At 34.5% G+C, this 18260-nt stretch overlaps 1 protein-coding gene and 1 non-coding gene across 3 annotated transcripts in view; both read right to left on the reverse strand.

The window, feature by feature from the left end:
* IBTK (inhibitor of Bruton tyrosine kinase) overlaps positions 1 to 18260 on the reverse strand; it is a 78396-nt gene that overhangs the window by 27650 nt on the left and 32486 nt on the right. For both annotated transcript variants that reach the window (XM_003897844.5, NM_001302104.1), the window contains 10 exons: positions 17440 to 18042; positions 16104 to 16190; positions 14570 to 14652; positions 14440 to 14477; positions 13881 to 13977; positions 7995 to 8096; positions 5684 to 5801; positions 4585 to 4645; positions 3749 to 3870; positions 3292 to 3404 (listed from right to left, as the gene is read on the reverse strand). In XM_003897844.5, the coding sequence (XP_003897893.2) occupies positions 3292 to 3404; positions 3749 to 3870; positions 4585 to 4645; positions 5684 to 5801; positions 7995 to 8096; positions 13881 to 13977; positions 14440 to 14477; positions 14570 to 14652; positions 16104 to 16190; positions 17440 to 18042 (1424 nt within the window). The remainder of the gene's footprint in view (positions 1 to 3291; positions 3405 to 3748; positions 3871 to 4584; positions 4646 to 5683; positions 5802 to 7994; positions 8097 to 13880; positions 13978 to 14439; positions 14478 to 14569; positions 14653 to 16103; positions 16191 to 17439; positions 18043 to 18260) is intronic.
* LOC116275527 lies at positions 13402 to 13504 on the reverse strand. Its single transcript, XR_004184652.1, has one exon. It is a non-coding gene; the product is annotated as a U6 spliceosomal RNA (small nuclear RNA).

Consider the following 18260-nt stretch of genomic DNA (forward strand, 5'->3'; position numbering starts at 1 on the left):
GTCTCTGCACCCAAGCGAGGAGGGTAGCTTCATTCTATCTGGGAGGAAACCTGTGGCCTTTTTGCCTCTCACTTAGCCAGCTGACTGACCCAATAGCAGAGGCTCCCACAGAAGACGACTGTGGCCTGTTTGAAGTGTGTTCTTCCCTGAAATCTCTGGCGATTCAGCTCGCTTGAAGCAAGAGGGTTGTTATGAAATGTATGTATCATTTCTTCTCTTAGGCAAGCTAAATGCCTGGCCTCATGCCACACCTGATATCCAGGTTCAAACTTTTGCTTAGATTCACATGTTCATTTCCGCACATTTCAAATTTATTAGAATCTAAATGAAGCACCAAAATAAGCTATAAAATAAAGATGTTATCTCAGTTGTAACTAAAAGTTGTATAATTGATTTAAAACCTACTGTCTCTTATACATTGTTCTCTTTAAAGTAAATCACCTTCACAAGCTAAATGTCCCTTTCATTGTTATCACTGCAATTTGGAAAGAACATTTAAACATTTTTTTCCACATAATCTTTTGAATTTTTTTTTTTTTTTTGAGACGGAGTGTCACTCTATTGCTCAAGCTGGAGTGCAGTGGCGTGATCTCAGCTCACTGCAATATCTGCCTCCAGGTTTCAGTGATTCTCCTGCCTCAGCCTCCCAAGTAGCTAGGATTACAGGCACGCACCATCACACCCGGCTAATTTTTTTTGTATTTTTACTAGAGATGGGGTTTCACCATATTGGCCAGGCTGGTCTGGAACTCCTGACTTTGTGGTCCGCCTGCCTTGGCCTCCCAAAGTGCTGGGATTACAGGCGGGAGGCATCACGTCTTGCCTCTTTTTGAATATTTTTGAGGCTGGCAAATTTTCAACTAAGAGAATACATCTAATATTAGAACACTTTCAAAAGTCAGTTAGAAATAAATCCAGAAAAAAAGAGGACAATTAATGTGGCCAACAATTACTTCTGGTCAAAAACAGTTTCGCCAAATGTCGTTTGTCTAACTTTAAGATCGACACAAACATTAAGCTATTACGCAACTGTCTTTGATGAAATTGGCATCATACTCAAATTTTCTTCCTTAACAGGTTTTTTTTGGCCTCCAATTAAATTTGACCTTTTAGTTATCTTTGACTACAGATATCTTGGCCACAGAAAGAACAGTACACCAGGAAAATATGGACCTGGAACCAAGAGAACAAATTTTATTTCTTTTGGTCACTACTTCAAATCACTTATGTTTTTTGAGCTTGTTTCCTTAGGTTTAAAGTAAGGGACATAAATTATTTCATTACTAATGTCACTTCTAGCTCTGAAATTCTAAGATTCTAACACAAATGGTAACAATAACATTATTTAAAACAAAGCAAATATCTGCTTTTCCCTAAGTCATTTAGGTGACTGGCAAATCATTACTTTCAAGACTGTCTATCCATTATTCATCCTTCCATCAATCCACCCCTGCCTCCTTCTAAACACTAATGGTAATTCATAAAACACAGAGAACACAAAATCACAGAATTTTTAATTTAGAAAAGTCCTAAGATACAGCTTTCCCATTTACTAGGTCTCCTGATTCCTATTTTCAGTGCTTCATAAATAAATTTTAGGCATATTAACTATCCTTTTTATATATTTATGTTACCTAAAACTATTCTTGACATTCTTTTGAGCTTTAGTGAACATATCAAGCATTTAATTTGAAGCATCTCAGTAAGCATAAAAAAAAATCCTTCTTCTTTGCCCTGCCTAACAGCTTTTTTTCCCAAAGGAACACAAAACAATGTACTCTTCTGTTTTTCAAAGTTGTTTGTATACAACTGATTGACTATGAAGTACTGTTGGTAGAAACTATACTACGTTATGTCTTAGTGCTATAGACAAGAGTAACCTACCATTTCTGAAAGCCATACTGTAGTCTCATAATTTTATAGTCACACTTCATGTTTTATCTAAAGAAACTACTAAAATGTATATAGTTTAATCTAGATCAGATGAATCTGGAATGTGAGACAATCTATAACACAACTGGACTGACCTTTTGGAAAACAGAAAACAAAAAACAAAAAAGTACAGGGGTACTATACTAAAGAGACTAAAGAGATACTAATAAGCAAAGACAATATGAACCTTGATAGAATACTATTTTTTTTGTTGTTAATGTTAAAAAAAAAAAAAAAAAAAAGACTATAAAAACATTTGTCAACAATTAGGAAAATGTGGATATGGAGTGTAATACTAGTTAACACTAATTAATGTCAATTGTCTTAGGTATGATAATGGTATCGTGGTTGTGTATAAGAGTATTCCCATCTTAAAAGATTCATATTCAAGTATTTACGGGAAAAGGATCATGCCTACAACTTATTCCAAGTGGAATAATTTTTTTTAAGTCTCTGTATTGTCTGTGTGTGTGTGTGTGTGTGTAACATATGGAGGAAAGAGCAGACAGTAAGCGACAAAGAGTCTGCAAGAAAATGCAAATGTGATGGGAAGTTAACAATAAATCTGAATAAACTGTACATAGGTGTTCGTGGTATTTTTCTTTCATCTTTTCAGTAAGTTAAATATTCTCAAAATAAAAAACTGGGGAAAAATATTTTAGAAAAACTACATAACCTGACCTTTACTTTCAAACAGGCTCACATAATGCCTAAATATATTTTATATTCTACTACCAGATTATAACCTCCTTATGCATACAAATGGCATCTTACTTGGAGTACTGACATATTTAAATTGAATCAACATGATAATAGTTATCTCTGTCATGTTTTGCCAACCTCTAAACCCCTATGCCACTGGAAAGAGTGGTCTTTCTAAAAACAAATCTCATCCAGTCACATCCTGTTTTAAATCATCAACGGCCACCCATAGCCTTTAGACTAAAACACAAATTCCTTAGTTTGGCATATAAGTCTCCAAAATCTGATCCTATCCAACATATCTCCTATACTGAACTATATACACAAGAAATGTGCAACTCTTTCTCTCACTACTAAGCTTGGGAATGCATTGCCCCCTTTGCTTAATATATCTATCTGCCTCCTTTTCTTAGATAACTTCATTCTTCAAGACCCAGCTCAGCACTGCTTTCCTCTAAGAGGACTTCCCTGATCTCAGATTGGTTTGGGTACCTCTTTTTGTGCTCCCAGAGCAAACTTCAACTGGAGTACTTATGATAAACTATCACTTTTGGTACCTCCATAAGGACTGTTTATTTCAGTAGCCCCAGCAGATGACATATATGAATAGAGACACAGAAGATTAGAACTGGAAATACATGCTCACTTTCCACGAACCTGTAGATGATGGACTCTGAATAATATCTGAAAGGTTATAACCTCCAGAACTATCTGAACGTTTACGTGGCTTCTTTTTAGCTTTAGTTTTTGCCTTCTTGAACATAGTTTCCCTAGGAAAAAGCAAATATACTTTCAGCAGAGTTTAGGGATGTAACTAAGATAAATGCACTTATTTAACCCAACATGTTTAACCTGAAGGCTACTTATTAAAATATTTATATTTTAAATTTGTTAGACCTACAGATATTAATTATGTATTTATTTTGTATTATACCAAAGTTAAGAATGAACATAAATATGTATTTCTTATGTCAGAATTTCTCAATTTCGTCTTCCAATACCAACACAAAAGCATCACATGCCCAAGATGAGAGTAAAGGGACACAGTAGAGAAAAGAAAGGAGGAGGGAAAAAGAAAAAAAAAAAAAAAAAAAAACAAGGAAACAGAGCTTACGAATGATTTTGTTCCATATTTATTTCTTCTTTCAAGAAGATATCTCCATCTTCTACTTCCAAATAGCTAATATCTGGTCCATCTTGATATGGTGTAATGACTCTTCTATCCATTGCTGGAATCTGCAGAATTGAAGATATCACTTTTCAAATACAAAATCTGTGAAGTTGTTTTTGTTTTTGTTTTTCCTTTTTGTGCAGACAGGGCTCTTGTCATGTTGGCCAGACTGGTTTGGAACACCTGGTCCCAAGCGAACCTCCCGTCTTGGCCTTCCAAAATGCTGGGATTCCAGGCATAAGCCACCACACCCAGCCTAAGGATGTTTTTTAAATTATGTAAGATATTCTATCTTTCATATTTGGTGACATTGACTAGAACAGCCTTAAATGCTCAATAACTTCCGAAATTTACAAGAGTGGGTTGAATTTTGATTCAATTTAATAAAAACTTTATTCCATAAACCTGCCAAAAAAAGAAACTTTAGAAAAAGCTCCACTTTATTATTAAACATAGAGTAATCCATTTCTTAAGGATCATATGAATTCATCTTTTTGTACTGTCCTGACCTTTGGTAAATAACAGAAGACTCACTCTGAAGCTTTCAGTAACTTTCATTTATAAATAAATTAATAAATATTAACTTTATTATTAAATATCTTGAATTTTGATTATCATACTTATCTGTGAGATCTGTAAAGGAATCCTATATCCTCAGTTTTAAAAGATCTTAATGTACTTGAAGTCATTAGGAAACTATTCCATTGATAAGTCTAACCTAATATACTGCTTAAGCTGGTAATATTATAGCCACAAAAAAATTAAAACATAAACCTTACCATTTTCCGGTAAAACTCAGAAAGATCCTTCAAAACCCCATCACTTAAAACATCAAGAGACCTAAAATAAAGGATACAAAATTCTATCTTAAGATTGAAGTTACTTGATAACCGTCAAGATGTTCACATATGTAGATATTTCATATTGCCAGATAAGTAACAAAGTTGTTTTTTAAGCATTATATATAGCAGTTGCTACAAACTTGGAAATAGATGTGGTTATATATTACGTATTTCAAATAAACAGCAAAGCAAACATATTACACAAATATCTTGAATAAAACTCAAGCAACGTTTTTTTTGGGGGGGGCAGGGGGACAGTCTCACTCTGTCATCCAGGCTGGAGTGCAGTGGTGCAATCTCAGCTCACTGCAACTGCTGCCTCCTGAGTTCAAGTGATTCTTCTGCCTCAGCCTCCCAAGTGGCTAAGACTACCAGGCACACACCACCACACCTGGCTAATGTTTGTATTTTTATTAGAGATAGGGTTTTCACCATCTTGGCCAGGCCAGTCTTGAACTCCTGACCTCAGATGATCCACCTGCCTCAGCCTCCCAAAGTGCTGGGATTACAAGCATAAGCCACCACACGCGGCCTCAAGCAACTATTATAAATTAATGTACAAAGAATCTTCTCTACTTGAGAAAGTTTTCATAAAAATCAACTTAAATGAATCTATGTAATGCTTTTAGAACACTGTCTAGCATACAGTTAATAGTCATTACTATGAAAGTAAAATATAAAAACAAACTACACAATGAAGCTTTAAAATAAAAACCAACACCAGGAACTCTAATCTCAAACTTCCGTATTCTCCTGTTCTCGTCAATGATTTTATAGCAAGTAAAATACTCTGACCTTATATTTTTTAAAAAGTATAAATTTATTTCATTTTAAAAAGATCACTGTTAAAAACTTTCAAAAGTTTTCAAGAGCTCTCTAATTCTAAAATGTACATAACTTCTAAATCATCAGCATTTATCAAATTCTTTCCATCCAGGTAAACATCATTGTTCACATTTAAATCACTAATAATATCTGCTATTATATATAAATATCTCCTTTTGCAACAATCATACAATATATGTACCTTACTTACCTTGCTTCAAGTAAAGCTGCCATATTCAATCCTATAAACTGCAAACAAGACAGTTTCAACTGTTTTGCATTATACATTGCTGCAAATTCCAGTAGCATAGCAGCATTCTTCAGGGTAACTACAAAGAAAGACAAGATTTGCAAAATTAGATAAAAGGCACATTACCACAGCAAAATAAAATACATTTATGTCTAAAGCTCTAAGATTTGAACATCTGGAATAAAGAAAAAAAAATTCTTGCCAAAAATAAGTCAATTCTGGGGCAAATATGTAACTCTTCCATCCCAATATGCCAAAATAATTTCAAAAGATTGGCTATGAGGAAAAATAAGCTCACACACAAGAATATTCTAAGCAAAACAAAATACAGAAGGGGCATAGTGCCACCCAAAAGCAAACACATAAGAACTGACAATCTTCCACCTAACATTTTCTGAATATTATTAAAAAGCTTTCATTAATGAACAACTTTCCTTTTCATTTACATAGCAGTTATTCCCTCTTCCATAAAACTAAAAAAGATATAAAACTAAGAAAAACTGATGAAATAATTCTATAAAATATATTAACATTGAGTTATCTATCAGAATTTATGTGGGTATATTTATATATATATATGAAGTATATAAATATATACATATTTTGAAAATATGTACATCACAATCATACCATAATATTTTTCATGCCAGTGAAAAATCTGATATACTGTGCAAAAGATTCTGGATTTAGTTACAATCCTAGTAATATTATATATAAAGTACCCATTTTCCTAGAGACTCTCCCAGAATATTCTACCTATGTAACAGGTAACTTCCAGCTTCCTGTTCCCTCCACTATTTTTCTTTATTACTCTATCAGTACCAGCCAATAGGGGAACACAGCTGTTTTCTACATCTGGCTTCTTGCATTTCTTTTTCTTTCTCCCCTGTAATTCTATCAAAAGTTGCAACTGCTGCAGTCAATAATGGTCTCTGTCTCACTCCTGACCAACCTACATTTTCAACTAATGATGAACACAGAAATGGAAGGAATGATAAAGTCAGATCATATAAAAACTTCTTTAGAGTTGTTCACTTGGGAACAAGTATCCACATATTCCTAATAGTCAGAGACCAAAGAAGTGGTAGCCTTCTTTTCCTAGGTTCTAGGAACATCAAGGAATTAATAAAAGCAACTGTGCAAGCAGAGCCATGAAAGAACATTGAGGAAGAAAAACTGTACAAGTATAAAATACCACTTATATGTACGTCTTATACCTGTTGTATGCTGTGTCCTTTATTTTAAAATATTTTTCTTTTGTTGTTTAAAAGATCAGGGCTGTTGCTCTCTATTTAATAACCAAGGAGTAGACAGTCCATAGAGCTCAAGAAAAGTGAGAACTAAAATGCCAAAGCCAAGACAAACTCCTAGCAAGAATGAACTAGAAAAAAACTGACAGGAATTCCCTTTACACTTCCTGAAGTAGCAATGAAGCAGAACAGATAGAAGATTAGAAAGCCAGAAAGGCTGTCATGTGGAAGCTAAGGAAAGTTAACCTTTACTCTAGAGTAAGCAATTATAAATATGTAAACAGGGGAAGACGTAACTACCTCCTTAAAGAAACAGAAGTAGACAGGATTTGCATTTAAAACACTACTGTGACACTACACAGAAGGAACAGATAACAGTGACCTCAACTGCATAGTGACAGTAAGAACCCAAAGGTAGGCGAAATGTGACCATCACAGTTAAGAGGAGTAAGTTTTGACAGCTGAATGAATTTGAGTGTCAGGACCAAAATAACAAAGAAAAACTAATTTTGGATTTCAAAGCAGAGTGTCCAGGAGGACAGCCATGAAATTAACTAAAATAATGAAGAGAGTAAGAAAGAAGAGTTCAAGAAAAAAAGAGATGTGCTTTGTTCAGATATATAATGGGAAAGTTAAATTTTAAAAATCGTTGCAAATAGTAGAAAATGGGTAGCTAAAAACACCTAAAGGCAAGATCAGGGCAAGAGTACGAAAATTTCACTTTCAAACTCTCACCCTGGAAATTAGCAAATAAACTTGACACCATCTTTATTCTTCAAGGTTTTATGACATTTCAGTAAAAATATTACATTTCAATTCTAAGTCGTATATACTTTCACATATTTCTACAATAAAAGTTCACTTACAAATGATGGCATGTAGTAATTTACATATTTTGGCAGGTTTTCATGGTACCCAAAAAATGGTCTATTTTACCATACATGGAATCATAAAGTCAATAAAGTAAAGTAATCCTTGATGAACCTGAAAACATACTAATACTCAAATTCAAAATTACTCACGTTTTTCAGTTAATGCTACTTCACAAATCTCTTTCAACCGGGTTATGAGAAGTTGATCAGCCACCACAAGAACACTACAAATAAAATCTACATTTTGAGATTCTAAAAAGAAGAAGAAAGCACACATCACTCTTTCTTTGCATACATTATATCTGGAAAAAAAAATTTGAAGTAATGAGGACACTAGAAAAGAAATTTAAGATTATTTTCTAAATGTTGAAAGAGCAACTATAATAAAAAGTAAATACATCAAAATATATTTCTACCTTTTAGGTAGAAAGCTGACAAAATTACACCAAAATGTCTTGGTCTCACACTAGGACCACAAAATGGCCAACTAAAGTTGATCATTTCAGTCTAGAAGGCTACGAGAATGCCTGACTTGTTTATAATCTCCCATGTTGTTAGAAAAACACTTCTCAAACTAATACAAAGAGGGAAAACTCAAATCTCAGCATCATACTTAATATATATAGGGTGGGGAAATAATGCTCTTATGCTTTCTTATTTAAAATAAAATTTGTCGTCTAAGAGTGCTTTTTTGTAACTATAGGAGTTCCTTAATTTAAAACAACTTTGTTGGGCCAGGTGCAGTGGCTCATGCCTGTAAACTCAGCACTACGGGAGGTGGAGGCAGATGTACCACTTAAGACCAGGAGTTTGAGACCAGTCTGGCCAACACGGTGAACACATCTCTACTAACAATACAAATATTGGCTAGGTGTGGTGGCACATGCCTGTAGTCCCAGTTACTGGGGAGGCTGAGGCATGAGAATTGCTTGAATATGGGAGGCAGAGGTTGCAATGAGCCGAGATCACACCACTGCACTCCAGAATGGGCAACACAGTGAGACACCATCTCAAAAAAATAAAAAATAATAAAAAATAAAACAACTTTCTTGGTCCTAAGTACTACTAATGGCTTTTTACCCCTGAGCCACTGCCAAAATAACATAAATTGAAAGAAAAAAATAACAACAACAGAGAAAGAGAAGAAAGGGAAAAAAAGATTAACAAGAAAAAAATCTGAAATAGAAAAGAGCTTTAAAATACAAGGCAAAGATGAAGTCACTAGGAATGACAGACTAAGAACTTGTAATTCTCTCCTCTAAAAAAAAAAAAAAAAACAGTAAGACAACTGTGGAAAATTGTCATAATCAACTTTGTCAGAATTCTGAAATCAGCCAAAAGCTTATAATAATCTAGGAAGTGTTTACTTAAGAAAAGCAATTGAATCTTGTTAAGAACAGTGGGATCTGGGACACTGCAGCCTTTCCTATTCAGATCTTCCTCTCCCCTCCTCCACAGCAGTACTGAAAACCAACAGCTCCATAATCATAGTGAATCACATTGACAGCCTAGTAGCCACAGAAGAAGACAGAACAGTTGTAGAGCAATAGTATCCTTATTTGACCTGTCTGCTAGTTCCCGGAAAATCCCACTAGAATGCTTATCTTTATTTGACCTGACTCAAAGCTTGCCCAGTGACAACAGCCTTTTATCTGGGGGCAAACAATTAGCAGTAAGTAAAGTAAAGATATAGAATTAGTGATCAAAAAACTTCTACAAAGAAGACTCCAAGACTAGATGGCTTAATTGGTTAATCTGACTGAATATTTAAAGATGAATAATATAATTGATGCATTATTACAAGATAAATTAATACAATTCTCCACAAACTCTTCAAAAAGTAGAAGATGAAGAACACTTTCCAACTTAGACAAGGAGGCCAATATTATGCTGATACTAAAAACAGACAGGGACATCACAGGAAAACTAAACCAATATCCCTTACAATTAAAGATGTGAAAATCCTCAAAAAATGCTACAAAACTAAATCCAGTAACATATAATAAGGAATTATATAATATGACCTAGCAGAATAAATCCAAAATGAAAGGATGATTCAACATATGAAAAATCAATCAATATAATACACAAAAATAAAGCATAATAAACACATGACCATCTTAAGAAACAGAAAAACATTTGACAAAAATCCCACATCCTTTCATGATAAAAACACTCAATAAACCAGGAATAGAAATAATCTTCTTCAACCTGATAAATGGCAACAACAAAAAACCCACAAGTAAAAAGGCTGAATGCTTTTTCCTAAGATCAGAAACAAGACAAGGATGACCACTGTTGCCACTTCTATTCAACTGAGTACTAGAGATTCATCTAATCAGGGCAATTAAGCAAGAAAAAGAAATAAAGCACACCCAAATTGGAAAGGCATACGTAAAACCATCTCCATTTGCAGATGACATGATATTGCATATAGAAAATCCTAAGGAATCCACTAAAAAAACTACGAGAATTAGTGAACAAGTTCAGCAAGGTTGCAGGATATAAGATCAATATACAAAAATCAATTGTAATTCTAAACACCAGCAAAGGACAATCCAAAAATAAAATTTAAAAAAGTTCCATTTAAAATGGCATTAAAAATTCTTAATAATTTTAACTAAGAAAGAGCAAGGTTTGTACACTGAAAACTACATAAATCATTAAAAGAAATAAAAGACTTAAATAAATAGACAAATAAATGGAAAGACAGCCAGTGTTAATGGATTATAAGACTTAAATATTAAAATGGCAATAATCCCCAAGCTGATCTACAAATTGAATGTGATTCGTATTAAAATCCCAGCTGCCTTTGTTGCAGAAATTGGCAAACTAATCCTAAAATTCACATGAAAATTCAAGAAACCCAAAATAGCCAATACAATCTTGAAATAGCAGAACATAGTAAGAAAACATACATTTCCCAATTTCACAACTTACAACAATGGTAATCAAGAGAGTGCTATATTGGCATAAACAGAGTTCACTGAAATAGAATTGAAGAGTACAGAAAAAAAACTTTAAATTTATTGTCAGCTGATTTTTGACAAAGGTGCTAAAACAATTCAATGGGAAAACAAACATATTTTCAACAAATGGTACTGAAAAAATAGGACATACAGATGTAAAAGAATAAACTTGGACCCATACCTCACAACAAATGCAAAAATTAACTTAATAAGAATGGTGGTTACTAGAGGACAGGGGATTAGGGTAATGGTGAGATACTGGTCAAAGAGTACAAAATTACAGTTATAAGATGAATGAATAGGATCTAGACCTTATATACAGCATGGTGACTACACTGATACTAATGTACTGCATACTTGAGATTTGCTGAAAGACTAGATCTCAAGTACTTTCACCACAAAAAAAAAAAGGTAACTATGTGAGGTGATGGATATGCTAATTAGCTTGATTGTGGTAATTATCTCTCTCTATATAAACATAGATATTATATATATATCTCAAAGCATCATGTTATACACAGTGACTATACATAATCTTTACTTGTTAATTACACCTTAATAAGACTAGGGGGAGAAATTAACTCAAAATGGACCAAAGACCTACATGTGAGAGACAGAACTATAAAACTCTTAGGAGAAAACATATAGGGTAATCATCATGACCTTGGATTTGACAATGAATTCCTAGATATGACACCAAAACATAAGTAACAAGTCAACATAGATAATTTGGGTATCATCAAATGCCTGTAATCCCAGCACTTTGGGAGGCTGAGGCAGGAGGATCACTTGAGCCAGGAGTTCCAGACCAGCCTGGGAAATATAGGGAGGCTCCGTCTCTACAAAAACTGTTTATAAATTAACCAGGCATGGTGGTGCACAGCTGTAGTCCCAGTTACTTGGGATGCTGAGGTGGGAAGGATCACTTAAGCTCAGGAGGCCAATGCTGCAGTGAGCCATGACCATGCCACTGCACTCCAGCTTGGCCAATGGAATAAGACCCTGTCTCAAAAATAAAATAAAAATAAAAGTTTTTGTGTTTTAAAGGACACTTTATCAAGGAAATGAAAACAAGCCAGAGGAGAGAAAACATTCGCAAATCATATATCCCATAAGGGACTAATATCCAGACTATACAAAGAACTCTTGCAGCATCTTAAAAAAACAAATAATTGAGAAAAAAAAGTGTTCAAAGGACGTGAGTATGTATCCAAAGAAGATATGCAAATGACCAAAAAGCATATGAAAAGATGTTCAACATCATGAGTCATTAGTGAAATACAAATCAAAACCACAATGTTGTATAGCTTCACACCCATTAGGATGGCTATAATAAAAAAAGTTGATATATAAGTGTTGGCAAGGATATGGAGAAACTGGAACCCTCACACTGTCAGTGGTAAAGTTAAATGGTACAGCTAGCCACTGTGCAGTTTGGCAGTTCCTAAAAAATTAAACATGTGACCCAGCATTTCCGCTTCTAGGTATATGCCCAAGAGAAATGAAAACATAGGCCCACACAAAAACAGGCATGAGTGTTCACAGCAGCATGATTCCTAATAGACAAGAGGTAAAAACAACCCCAACATCCATCAACTGAAGAATAAATGTGTTATATCCACATAATAAATATTACTTGGCAATAAAAAAGAATGAAGTGTTGGTACCTGCTACAACACGGAAAAAATTTTAAAACATCATATACATACAAAAGGCCGCATGTTGTTTGATTACATTTATATGAAATGTCCAGAATAGGCAAATCCATAGAGACAGAAAACATAACAGGGGTTTTCTAGGGACTGGGGATAAGAGAGAGTGGAAAGTGTCTGCTAATGGGTACAAGGTATCTTTCTGGGGTGATGAAAATGTTCTAGAATTATATAGTGATGATAGTTGCACAAATTTGTAAACATACTAAAAACTACTTATTGTATGCTTTAAAAGTATAAGTTTTATCATGCAAATAATTTCTCGATTCTTAAAAAGAAATGAAAGAAGTAGAGAAAAACATACCATGTCTCAGTTATCTTACTCTTAAGTATACAAATCTTCAGAAATCTTGTCCTCGGTTAAACTCTATCTCCTTTACAAGACTACCCAGATTTCCTAGGCAGACTCAGAGGCTAGCTTCTTAAAAATGCACCAGCTTTTTAGAGAATTACTCTGTTGGATTATATTTGTTTTCTATACGTTTGTCTTCTCCACTAAATTGAGTTTCTTGAACATAGAAAAAGGTCTATTCACTTTTTTATAATCCCCAATATACAGCTGGGGTTAAAAAAACTAATGGAATATGACAGAACATCCGGTACCACTCCAATGACTAAACATACTTTGTAACTAAAAGTTAGTGTTTTGCCTAACAAAGTATATAAATCACCTCTCTTCATAAATTTTGGTAAAATTTTTAATCTGTTTCTTTCAAGATGTGTAACCACAAAGGGGAAAAACAAGTAAGAAAGAACTTATCCAAGTATTTGTCAAAACTATCCCTGTTGTCAATTCATTCACCTCCATCATAGAAGTAGTTGGAAATTGAACTGCTAAATCTAATTTCAACCATCACATACAATTCCTTTTTTTTTTTTTTAATGAAACGCTTCACAAATTTGCATGTCATCCTTGTACAGGGGCCATGTAATCTCTGTATCATTCCAGTTTTAGTATACTTGCTGCCGAAGTGAGCACTAATTCTCAAAGAGTTCATTTCCACACGGGTATTGAAAACCTTCTTTTTCTGCTCCTCTACTATTAGCAATCATTCCTATTGCTTATTCTAAATTAAGCCTTTATTGGCCAGGCATAGTGGCTCATGCTATAATCCTAGCACTTTGGAAGACTGAGGTGGAATAATCCCTTGAGCCTACGAGTTTGAGACCAGCCTGGGCAACATAGTAAGACCCTGGTCTCCACAAATAATAAAAAATAAATTAAATATTTTAAAAATAAAACAAATTAAGCCTTTATTGATGGCTTTTGTTCATTAGAAATTAAGATTCATGTTGATTTTACCATTATTCCATTATATCTGAAGTATCTACAATGTCCTAACTCTTATTAATACCTTTTATCACCACAGCTTCATCAGTATAGAGGTAGTCCAAAATAACTTTTAATATATCAGAATGTATTGGCATTTCCAGAGCTGCACAACTGGAAGCCTAAATAAAATAAGACAAAATAAAGTAAAATAATTCATTGTAAACAATAAAATATTACATTCTAATTTGGGTTATTGGTACAAAACACTCTGAACAGGAAATCACATCAAATGCAAAAGAACATAAAATTTACAAAACACATGACTAAAATAATATTAAATTTAATTTTAAAACACAACATGAAAAAGGAACAAAAAATTCAGAAAACAAGAAACACAGTGGTGTTCCTAGTACATTTCTAAATAATAACAGGGAAATTTTTATTTAAGTAGCTTCTTGGCAATAATTTTAAATTCTAAGAGTTGCTATTTTCCAGCAGCCTCAAGCATAAATAAAGTTTAATATAAATGAAGAACTGAACTAAAATATCGAGTTCTCATTTTGAATTTCTTTACTACATAATTTCCACAAAATATAAAGAAACATAGTTACCAACCTAGGCGCTTTTTACTTAAATCTTACCTCAATCCATGAGCTACTCAGCATACTATGAAAATATTCTAAAAGAAAAAAAAAAAAAGAGTTCAATGCAATAAGAATAGTGAAACAATAATAGAGCAAATAAATTAGCAGCTTTAAAAAGTACACCTACCAAGTCTAGCACAAAGAACACATTTATGACAAGGAAATTCCTTTCCATCCACTGATTTCATGGTCACGTCACACAGAAATGAACTGGAAGAAAATGTTTAATTGAAGCAAGTGCAATTTCTTTACATATTTAATGAAAAAGATTATAGGATTTGGCTTAACTTTCAATTTTCACTTAAAGGTGGCAGAGAATAAATAACTTGCAGGAATACATACAATAAAATACTTCCTCTTCTTCCACCTTAGGGAAGGTAAGGGCCTTAAAGACAGTATTTGAAAAGGGAGTCAAATACAAATATTCAAAAAGTATTTTTCTGATTTTCCTTTTTTTCTAATTTCAGACAAACTGTTAATAACACTAAGTGATATCATATTTAAGTCTCTGTAATTCACTTATTTGTAGTAGCTAATCTGGGCCAACTACAGTTGAAACAACTCCACAGTTTATCCTTCTCCAAAATCTTTCCACTTACACAGAAAGTATGAATAGCTAAAAGCAAAACTTTTTTTCTTTGAGACGGAGTCTTGTTCTGTCACCCAGGCTGGAGTGCGATGGCGCAATCTTGGCTCACTGCAACCTCCGCCTCCCAAGTCCAAGCAACTTTCCTGCCTCAGCCTCCTGAGTAGCCGGGATCACAGGCACTTGCCACTATGCCTGGCTAATTTTTGTATTTTCTTAGTAGAGAGAGGGTTTCACCATGTTAATCAGGCTGGTCTCAAACTCTCGACCTCAGGTGATCCACCCGCCTCGGCCCTCTCAAAGGGCTGAGATTACAGGCGTGAGCCACCACGCCAGGCCCTAAAAATAAAACTTTTTTTTCTTTTTTTTTTTTTTTTTTGAGACGGAGTCTTGCTCTGTCACCCAGGCTGGAGTGCAGTGGCTGGATCTCAGCTCACTGCAAGCTCCGCCTCCCGGGTTGCGCCATTCTCCTGCCTCAGCCTCCCGAGTAGCTGGGACCACAGGCGCCCGCCACCTCGCCTGGCTAGTTTTTTGTATTTTTTAGTAGAGACGGGGTTTCACTGTGTTAGCCAGGATGGTCTCGATCTCCTGACCTCGTGATCCGCCCGCCTCGGCCTCCCAAAGTGCTGGGATTACAGGCTTGAGCCACCGCGCCCGGCAAAATAAAACTTTTTAACAATATATTTAGAATAGTATATTTATTATTAAACATTTTTTATACTAAAGGAAATAATCATAATGATGAAGAGATATAATTAATTTGGTTTGAGGGCTCACAACATTTCCTAACTATAACAAGGCACAAAATTCAGGCAAGAAAAAATAAAAATTAAAAGTTCCTCTCTCTATTAGAAAGTCATCAGAAAGAAAAAACTCCTTTGATGTCTTCAGCAGTTAGTATTTTATCAATTTACTTCAACAGCTCCCCAACATTTCCAAAAATGCAGAATACTAGAAAAGGTAAGAGGGTATCTACCTATACATTTTGCTTCATATGTGGGTAAGCAGAGATCTATTTCCACACTTAAATGCCAAAATCTAGAGATGAAATGTTAATCTTCCTTTCCTTACTTACCATTTTTTCTGACTTAGCTTCAGTTTATTACCAGTTTTCTTGGCAATGACATTAATTTTTTCATTTTCAAATTTGACTCCATCTAACCTATCAAGGAGAGATAAAAATTAACAATTGATATATATAATTCCCTTACAAAAATAAACGTACAACAAAAAATCCAACAAATTAGCTTACACCTAAATATAATACTATATCCTAAAGTATCTCAACAAACCCCTACTCTGAGATAAAGAAGTATCATACTTTTTCTTCTATTTTAGTTAGAATTCAAAATAGATTAAATATTACTGACAAAAGACAATCAAAGCCATAGCACAAAGTTTTTCTTTTTTTTTTTTTTTTTTTTTTGAGATGAAGTCTCGCTGTGTCACCCAGGCTGGAGTGGGGTGGTGTGATCTCAGCTCACTGCAACCACCACCTCCCAGGTTCACGTAAATCTCCTCCCTCAGCTTCCCCAGTAAGTGGGACAACAGGCATTTACCACCATGCGGGGCTAATTTTTGTAATTTTTTGTAGAGACGGGGTTTTGCCATGTCGGCCAGGCTGGTGTCAAACTCCTGACCTCAGGTGATCTGCCCACCTCAGCCTCCCAAAGTGCTGGGATTACAGGTGTGAGCCACCGCGCCCAGCCCCTTCATTACTTCTAAACAGAAAACATGATACAGCCCCCTCCTCTGTTCCCACCCTACAACTAAGGTTTAACTGCCACAAGCAACATAAATACCTTAAAAAGAGAGAGAATTTCAAATAATCTGATTCATAATATGATACTATGGTATTAGGCAATGTAAATATGATAAAACCATACCAACAATATGAGATAAATATTATCTTTCCCATTTCTTATATTGAGAAACTGAGGTAAAAGAAAGAAAATTGTCCCAGCCAGGAATAATAAAGCTAAGAGACATGTATGTCTAACTTGAAAGACCTTTCCAGCATACCACACTGCCTGCCACTCCAGATCCCTGTTACATACACAAACCAGAGTTCAAACCCACCAACAGCTTTCCCATACATTAATGTAATCCAACCAAACCAGAGTTCAAACCCAACAACAGCTTTCCCATCCATTAATGTAATCCAAGAAGTCCCAGAGATAGCTCTGCCAGCAAATGTAGGAAAGACACATCCATGTACTTCCCCCAAAACAGGAGGGGTAGGGAGAAAGGGAGAGAGAGGAAGAGGAGAGAAAAGAGAAGAGAAGGGGATGGAACAAGTGAGAGGTGACTGCGGGAGGGGAAAGAAAAGAAAAGCAAGGAAAAAAGGGTGGGAAATTTTTTAAAGGAGGACTGAATGACGTACAGGAACAGATATAAAGGAGAAATCATACCTACTACTCAAATTAATGAAGCCAAATTTCTTTGCAACAGTTTGCAACATTCTTACAGGATCATCTCCCATAATATTTTGTCCTTTTTTACAAGATTTAGGTTTGCTTTTCTGCCTTTCACTAACTGTTTGAGCTTGATTACTTTTGTAAACTTCAAATGCAGACTTCTGGTTATCATCTTCATGGAAATTCACTTCATTCAAATGAGAATTCAGAGTTCCCTGATATTCTTCTGGGTTTTTGTTTAAGTGTATTCTTGGTTTGAAGCCATGAGTTAAAAAGTCACAAGTATCTGTGTATATAAATTGTAAAAGGTATTCAAACATGTCAGGATGAACCTTCTCTACCACAAAGAGATGGCACCCTGCAGAATCTTCATCTTTCCGGTAAATATCTGTAAATTCTGAAGTACTGCCATCTGAAAGAAACAATTTCTGAAAAAAATCAGAACGCACTGCCAAAATATATTTGTGTGCAGGGAAGAGTCTATTGCCAACTTGAAATGTCACATCATGAATGCTGTCCATTTCATCTGTTTCCCTCAACAGTTTGCCAAACTCTTCAAAAAAGGATGATGAGGACACAGCTGGAATTTCATAAAGGCTAGAAACAAGATAAAAACAAATTATGCTTCAAAAAAAATGAAGGAAATCCTTTTCCATACCTAGCCAATTTTCCTTTAAAATGCAATTTTTTAAACAGTATTTAGAAAATTTTAAATTTGGCATTTCCTAAAATACAGGAATATTGCACAAAGCTCTAGATACTGTATCATCCTTTAATTTGTTTTCTATTCCTTTTTATATTTATATTCTATTCTT

This window comes from Papio anubis, chromosome 6, assembly GCF_008728515.1.
Source record: "Papio anubis isolate 15944 chromosome 6, Panubis1.0, whole genome shotgun sequence".
Lineage (NCBI taxonomy): Eukaryota > Metazoa > Chordata > Mammalia > Primates > Cercopithecidae > Papio > Papio anubis.